A 9,282-nucleotide genomic window follows, 5' to 3' on the forward strand; every position below is an offset into this window, starting at 1 on the left:
CCATGTGCAATGTAACCTATATCCAATCTCCCCTACAACAATGGTAAAATTTTTACAATCTTTCCTAAAGATTACAAACACCAAGTTTTCTAGAATTCAACACAATCCTATCGAGGACAAATCCAACTTCTACCCAAACTAGATTTGACTAGGTTCACTCCCTAAATTTTTAACCACTAAGTGCTCAATCAACTTAACAAGGGAATCCTCTCAGGATTATGTGTACAAAATAGAAAAACATACAAAAGAGTCTTGACATAATTTTCTGGCTTTTCTTTTATATGTCTTTGCTTTTTCTCTCAATGGCTTTTACTGATTCCTCACTATATACATTTTTTCACTGAAAAGAAATAAAGAAAATATGAAGGATTAATTTGAAAGCTATGAAGACCCAAAATTGTGTACTCACTCCTTGAATCAATCTCTGGCCGTTTATCCTTTTAATAGAGGAGTAAAGCTTTCAAAGTTTGAACCTTGGCTTGAACAGTTAACTTTCTTCTTCCCCAATATCATAGCTGCAGCAGCAGCACAGAAGATAGCAGCATTGATTAAAGAAAATATGTAAACAAACTTTGTTGCATCTCTTTCATCCTTTTTTTTAATCTTCTTTAAAGAACTGAGTCATATATCAAAATTTTACTTCCAAATTTGATTTTTGATCCTTGATTTATAGCAAAGTTTCATAGTTTCCACTTTCTTCAATTTTCTAATTCGGTGCTTGAAGGAGAATAACATTTTTAACAAGTTACCAATAAAGCACCAAAATAGAAAAGATTTTTTGATTTACTTCTTGATTTGGTCTTAGCTTTTTGAACCCTAGCTTTTGAGTTGCTTGAATTTAATAATCCACTTTTTTTCTTTGATTTAAACCCTAATCAGACTTCCTCTTTCTTACTTTCTTTTGGTATGTTTCACGTAGGTGAAAGAAAGAAGAGAAAAAAGAAGAGAGAGAACTGGTTCGATGACTTTAATTTAGTTTACATGGAAATAAAGTTTCATTTCTTAATTAGCAACCATTTTCTTGAACCATGAGAGTGTGATATGATCTTTGGGATTGGATCAACAATTTGGCCTTAAACTTGATTTTTATTCTGATAAAAAAGTATTGGTATGAACAGTAACTATTCTCTTAAAGTTTATGAACTTAAAATTTGTTATTAAATCTGTTTTGCTTTCTATTAATTTTTGTATAATTAACAAACTAATTATATATTTAATTAATTTTTTAACTCAACAATAATATTTAATCATCATCAATTAATTTATTATGTCTTTAAACTTAACAGGTTACATATAAAGTCAATTTCCTAGATTTTTTTAGAAACGAAAGAAAATTTTGATATTATTTAACTCTATTATTACGGAACAACTCCTTTTATTCAAAAAGAAAAATTAAATGTGAAATCATTTAAATGTAATTGCACAAGAAGCATTTTATGATTAACTGAATGTTTATGATTGCCGGTGCAAAATCTGAAACGAGAGTCAAGAGAATCATTCTAAGTTGGAAATTTATTGCACGTGTATTCATTTATAGTGTATTTTCTGACTCCAAACTTCATAGCGCAGGTGTTTAGTTTTAAGTTGCTTAGCGCATATATATATATATATATATATATATATATATACGAAAATATTATTTGTACACTAAAATTAATTACTAAAATCAGTTACCAATGTATTTATATATAAATATATGTATAGTTTAATGTATTTTTAATGTGTATTTATATTCCAAACGTTACACATAGCATATTCGATATATATATATATATATGAGAAAATTTTACTCTCCTACGCTGTGAGATGTTAAAATAACACTTTCCTCCCCTCTATTTTATAAATGTACATTTTCTTCCCTTCTAACTTTTAAAAAACCTCCTTCTTAATCCATTTTAAATTTTTTTATGTTAATTAATATTAACTTTATCTATTTTTTAAGAAAAAATTAATTATTTTTTAAAAAAATACTCATTAATAAAAATTTAATTTTTTATCATTAAATTTTTCTTACCAAAATACCTTTTAATAACTTATTTTTTTATTGATTAAATTGTATTTTTACCAAAATACTTTTTAAAAAATTAATAATTAAATTATTTTTTTCTAAAATACCTACCCTTCAATAATTTTTTAATTATTAAATTGTGATTTTACCAAAATTTTTGTTAACAATTATTTTTATATTTTACTATTAATTTTTTATATCAATATATATTATTTTAACATTAAATAAAAAAAATCTTACCACTATTAATATGTATAACAATTAATATATATATATATATATATATATATATATATATATATATTGATATTAAAAAATAATCTTACTAAAATTTTTTATTTAATGTTAAAATAATATATACAGATATCGAAAAATTAATAGTAAAATATAAAAAAATTGTTAACGAAAATTTTGGTAAGATTATAATTTAATAATTAAAAAATTATTGAAGGGTATTTAAAAAAGTAATATAATTATTAAATGTTTTAAAAAATATAATTTAATCAATAAAAAAATAATTTATTAAAGAGTATTTTGGTAAGCAAAATTTAATGATAAAAAATAAAATTTTTGTTAATGGATATTTTTTAAAAAAATAATTTATTTTTTCTTAAAAAATGGATAAAGTTAACATTAATTAACACAAAAAATTTAAAGAGGATTGAAGATGAGGTTTTTTAAAAGTTAGAAGGGAGAAGAATATACATTTATAAAATAGAGAGGATTGGAGTGTCATTTTAGCATTTCGTAGGAGAGGGGAGTGGAATTCTCTCTCTCTCTCTCTCTCTCTCTCTCTCTCTCTCTCTCTCTCTCTCTCTCTCTCTCTCTCTCTCTCTCTCTCTCTCTCTCTCTCTCTCTCTCTCTCTCTCTCTCTCTCTCTCTCTCTCTCTCTCTCTCTCTCTCTCTATATATATATATATATATATATATATGAAGAAATTAAGACAAAAATTGTTTCACAATTGCACTGTTTCATATTTGCTTGCATAAAAAACTAGCATGACTTGTTGAACAAATCAAGAATTATTCATGACATACAATACTCGCAAGATTTTGTTTGAGTTAAACATTAAAAACAATCTTGAAATACTAAATTGTTCAGGATAGTTTCAACAAACTGCCTGAACGGTTAACCAACAGATTGTGTCACATAAGTAATCCATAATTAACATTGAACACTCAAGCATGGAAAGCATTTTTTATAATGTTAAGTTCTCTGTTGACTTCCATCACAGTCATCCTTTCTCTTGGTGAGTCAACTGAACAAGCAAGACCAATCTTGAACAATGAGAATAAGCAGTTCTCAACATTACTCTGCAAATGTCCTTCATTCTCAATATGATTATTTTCTTCTGCAGCTGCTGTTGTTGGAATTTCTTCACCTATCATTGAGAGCAGAGTTGCATCAACAATTTTCAACATATTATTTGGAAATGCATCATGGACATAGTTGTGGAGGCTACATCCATCTTTGAACATTTCCTCTGTTGGTTTTTTCTCGGTTAGCATCTCCAAAACAAGAATGCCAAAGCTATATATATCACCTTCTATCGACACTTGAGAACTTGTTCCATATTCTGCAATGCATTTAAGGGAATAAAACAAAAAGATACAGAGGATGAAAATAAATGAATATTTAGTGAAGAAAATGAGTTTAGGATGTATGGTGCATATAAACTAATGTACTGGGGATTAATTGTACTTTTTCCTTAAATAAATTACCTGGAGGAGCATAACCTATAGTTCCTTTGATTCCACTGGTGCTGGTTTGGTTCTGAGAGTTGCCATCAACTGCTGAGATAAGTCTTGCTAAACCGAAATCACTCACTTGAGCATCCATGTTATCTCCAAGAAGGACATTGCTCGGCTTCAAATCACAATGAATTACTGGCTGCTCACATTCATAGTGAAGATAATGCATTGCGGAAGCAACGCCCCTAATAACTTCTAATCTCTGCTGCAGGTTTAGCATTCTTAGTTGGTTCGAACTTTCTCCATTGGCATGCAACCATTTGTCTAAGCTTCCATTCGACATGTACTCGTAAACCAGAGCCTTAAAATCATTTCCCTTGTAATCCACACTAGAGCAACATGTTACAATCTTCACTAGATTTCTGTGCCTGATATTTCTTAAAGCATTGCATTCAGCCGTGAAACTTTTGTGAGCTCCTTTCACTTGAAGGTTTAGAACCTTTACAGCAACAACTTTTTCTGCAGAATCAAGTATTGCTTTATACACAGAGCCATAACCACCAGAACCTATTAAGTTCTCAGTTGAGAACCCATTTGTTGCATTATATAGGTTCTGGTATGATACTCTGGGCACTTTCTCATTTGTTGAATCAACAGATGCTTTTCTTTGTCTTCTTCTTCTAGAAACGAGTGCAAGAATTGATGAAAGCAAAAGAAGAAACACAACTGAAGATGGTATGATAACTATCATCCAAATCTTGAATCCATGATGTTTTCTCTTTTTTGTAGCTTTTGAAGGACACGGTGGAAGCCTTAAGCTTGCGATCCCTCCACAAAGCTTGCGATTGCCACTCAATGAAACTTCAGTTGTGTTTCGGAACACGCCGTTCATTGGTACCTCACCCTCCAACATGTTAAAAGAAGCATTGAAGTATACCAAAACAGTAATGTTCTGCAGTTCTTGTGGAATTGTTCCGGACAACTGATTCCGCGATAGGTCTAAGTGTTGAAGACCTTTTAGAGAAGCCAGAGAAGGTGGTATGATTCCATGAAAGGAATTCCCCTGCAAATAAAGGTACTCCAAACTCTCACATTCTCCTATTGCTTCCGGAATCTTATTAGACAGATGATTCTCAGAAACATCTAGTGTACCAATACTTTTAAGCAGGCCTATTTCACTCGGTAAACTACCACTTAATGAGTTGTGTGAAATATTCAACAAGATTGACAAAGATGGAATTTCAAATACTTGTGATGGTATGATTCCACTAAGGTTGTTATATGAAAAATCTAGATACTCTAATCTCTTGCAATTTCCAATGGCTGAAGGAATGCTTCCATTTAACATATTATGTGACAAATCTAGCTGAGACAATTGGCTTAGGTTACCTATGATAGCTGGTACTTCTCCTGAAAATTTGTTATTGTTCATATACAAATGTTGCAACTTTTGAAAGTTACCAAAAGAAGTTGGAATGAACTCAATTAGGTGGTTGTTCTCCATTCCCAGTCCAATTAAGTTAACAAGATTGCCTAATTCTTCTGGAACTTTTCCAGAAATCTGATTTCCACCAAATGCTAGTATGGTGAGCTGCGTGGACAAATTGCCAATGAAATTTGGCAAATGGCCTACAAAATTATTGTACTCAAAACTAAACTCTTGCAGCTTACTACAATTTATCAAAGACTTTATGAACTCACATTCATTAGTAAATGAATTCCCTCCAAGATCATTTCTACCTAAAAATAGAGCTGAAAGATTTCGAAGACTTCCTAGATTTGGGACTTGTCCAACAAAATTGTTGATAGAAAAATCAACTTTTTGAAGGCCAAATACAGTTGTGATGGATGTTGGTATAGGACCTGAAAATCGGTTCCCATCCAGTTCAATGATACTGAGATTTGGGAGGTTGGAGAACATGTTGCTTGGAAGAGAACCCTCAAGTTGATTGATTGAAAGTGATAAGACAGAAAGTGATGACAAATTGTAAAGCGAGTGTGGAATCTTACCAGACATTTTATTAACCGCCAGTGAAATATTAACCAAGTCCTTCAAATGGCCTATTTCGTCAGGTATATTTCCCTCCAAATTATTATAAGCTGCACTAAGAACAACAAGAGAAGATAAATTCCACATTGATAATGGGATTGGTTTTGAAAATTTGTTATAATGAAGAGTCAAAATTTTAAGATTCCCAAGAGATCCGATCTCCACTGGTATTTGGCCACTAAAATGATTGTAGGATAATTTCAATGCCTGCAATTTAGAACAGTTAGTCACGCCAATGGGAAACTCCCCAACTAAATTGTTACTATATAAAGCAAGTGCCCTCAGTCGAAACAAACGGCTTATTGTTTGCGGAACATGACCATGGAGGTTATTGCGCTGAAGGCTCAAAACTCTAAGAAAGGAAAGGTTGCCAACATACGGTAATATGGACCCTTGCAAATTATATGAATCTAAAGTCAGCTCCGTGACTCTTTGATGTTCGCTGCCACAGTTGACTCCCTGCCAGTTGCAAAAGTGGGTTGAGCTGTTCCAAGTGGATAACACTCCAAAAGGGTCACTAGATATTGATTCTTTGAATTTGATCAGTGCAAGATGGTCACTCTCATTTCCTAAGGCAGAGATAGCAGTGTTTGAAGTGAAGAGAAGAAAGAAAAGACATAACAAATGTGATGACATGCTTGAAGGAGGGAAAACAAGGTAGCTAGAAGGTTGCATATTGTTCTAACTGCTAAGTATTTGATCTCATGTGGGATATATATAGTACTATTTCCATCGTTAACTTAGATTCTTGAATGAAAAGTACATCACTAAAGATGAATTGTTAATTTATGGATTTGAAAATAAACTCTAAAAATTCAGACATATCATTATCAATTTTTTTGTTTAAAATCCAGCTTCCATGGTTGTGTTAGTGGAAAGTTTCATAGTTGATATATTGACTTAGACGAGTGAATGTGGAAAGTTTTATAGTTAGCTAAGAACACACAATCTTGTGAGTTTTGAGCCTTAATATGTGGTTACATCATATTAACCACTATTTTCATGCTTGTGTGAGTTATTTTCTTTCTATGATTGCAATATTTGATTTATTTGATTCTTTATGTCCATTATTTAATGTGTACTTGCATTTATATGATTGAGGCTATCATTTCAATGATCTCACTTATCCAAATTCTTATCCTTTTATCCACTATTATTAGCTATTTTTAAGCCTATTTTAATCCCCTCTATCTTCTTCTTCTTCTCCTCTTTTTTTTTAATTATTATTTTTCAATTTTGTTACCGTCATCACCAACAATACCTCTTCCACCTCCTCCTCCTCCTCCTATTGAAATTTCGTCTCCTCTTTTCTTTTCATCCTTCTCCTCCATCATCATCATTCGAGACGCACGCGTTTCTGAATTCGAATTTATATAATGGACCATTTTCGATTCATTTGGTATCATATATTAGTTTCGTTTTGATAATATTTTCGGTTCATTCGAGACATATGTGTTTCTGAATTCAAATTTATACAATGGACCATTTTCGGTTCATTTGGTATTATACAATAATTTCGTTTTGATAATATTTTCAGTTCATTCGAGACATCCGTTCATTTGGTATTATACAATAGTTTTGTTTTGATAATATTTTCGGTTCATTCAAGACGCAGGTGTTTCTGAATCCGAATTTATATAATAAATAATTTTTGGTTAATTTGGGTATTATACCATGGTTTCGTTTTGATCATATTTCGGTTCATTCGAGACGCATGCGTTTTTGAATTCGAATTTATTTAATGGACAATTTTCGGTTCATTTGATATTATACAATGATTTTGTTTTGATAATATTTTCGATTTCGAAATTATTTAATGATGTCACTATAGAGAATCAGAATCAATAAAGATGTTAGCAAAATATGGATGTTGTTGGTGATCTGATGACGATAATGATGATGGAGGAGGAAAAAGAAAAGTAATGAGGAGATCAAAGAAATTCAAATAAAAAAAGAAACAAGAGGATGAGAAGAAGGAGGAGAAGATGGATGTGGTGGTATAATGGTGCTGACAATGACAATAATGAAAAGAAGATGAAAGAAGATGAAAAAAAGGAGGAGAAGAAGAAAGAAGAATACTAAATGACTTGGTTGCTTGGTTGGATAAATCGCTTGGATGTGTAGCGAGACTCACGATGAAAAAATACTATACACACATAAAATAACAGATTATATATATATAGAAATGTTATTTGGATACCAAAATCAGCCACTAAAATCAGTCACTAATGTATTTGTATATAAATATATGTGTAATTTAATTTATTTTTAATGTATATTTCTATTCCAGCATGTATTTTATACTGTAGCTGACTTTGGTAGCTGATTTTGGTGTACACGTAGCATAACCCATATATATATTATGACTATTTTAAAATAATACAGTGGGATAAAAAGATATATATTTTGGAAGAGTTATGCTATATGTACATTAAAATTAGTTATCAAAGTTAGTCCACCAGTATAAAATATATGTTAAAATATAAATACACATTAAAAATAAATTAAATCACACATGAATTTATACACAAATATATTAGTGACTAATTTTTGTATATAAATAACATTTTTTATTCTAAAAATACTAAAAATAATATTTTTCCTTCCGTTACTTTCAATGAAAATAAATGTATGTTTTCAAAATGGTATTTATTTCCATTTACTGATTTAATATTGAATGTAAATTTATCTTTATTTTTTTTACAATTCTTTCATGATTTATCTAATTCGATCCATCCAAATTAAATATGACATAAAGAATTTTTCTTTCTTTCTTTCTTTCTTTCTTTCTTTCTTATTTTAATCTTTTTTCGTAATTTATGTGTAACGTGCGTGTCTCCACAGTCTTTTTTTAATCAATATAGTAACGAAATTCTTAATTTTTCATTTTATCAACCTTTTTATTTTGAAAAAACTTAATTCCTTTTCCAATGCATTAAATTTATTTGGTTAACATGGAGTGTGTAGCGGTGTTTGTGGTGGAGTTGGATGGATTTTGAGTTAAAAATTATTCTTATAAATACTAATTTTATTTGCGGTATGATTTGGATTGGATTAGATTTATGATTTTATAAATTAAAAAAATTAAATATAAATAACAAATCTTAACATCAAATTTTAAATAATAAATAATGACATATATAACAAGTTTTAATAATATCTTAAAAAATTAACAATAACAATAAAATTATAAATTAAAATAAATAAATAAATAAATTTTGAATCAGTGTTGTAAAAATCAGACCGGACTGGCCGATTCGACCGAAAAATCAGTGAATCGGACCCTAAATCGGTCTGGTCCGCTAATTAAACCGAACAAGGAAGAGAACCGGTGTGAACCGATCAAATACGAAATGAACCGTGAAAATCGGTCAAACTCGATAAAATCAGTTCAACCGAACCGCTGGAAATTAAAATTTTTCAAAATGGGTGAGGTGGGGTTCGAACCCCTGTCCTCAATGAAAAAAGAGCAAGTCACAGCTACCAGACTATCACAATTCTAGTTAATATGTTTACAAATTATTATATATAT

General features: G+C 30.2%; 1 protein-coding gene across 1 annotated transcript; it reads right to left on the reverse strand.

Moving 5' to 3' along the window:
• Positions 1-3,187: 3,187 nt before the first annotated feature.
• On the reverse strand, positions 3,188-6,425 carry LOC107636910 (LRR receptor-like serine/threonine-protein kinase EFR). Its single transcript, XM_016340380.1, has 2 exons — positions 3,731-6,425; positions 3,188-3,585 (listed from the first exon to the last, which is right to left on the reverse strand). Exons 1-2 carry the CDS (start codon positions 6,423-6,425, stop codon positions 3,188-3,190), a joined length of 3,093 nt encoding a protein of 1,030 aa, XP_016195866.1.
• Positions 6,426-9,282: the final 2,857 nt, after the last annotated feature.

This window comes from Arachis ipaensis, chromosome B4 (assembly GCF_059453495.1).
Source record: "Arachis ipaensis isolate K30076 ecotype BB chromosome B4, ASM5945349v1, whole genome shotgun sequence".
In the NCBI taxonomy this organism is placed as follows: Eukaryota; Viridiplantae; Streptophyta; class Magnoliopsida; order Fabales; family Fabaceae; genus Arachis; species Arachis ipaensis.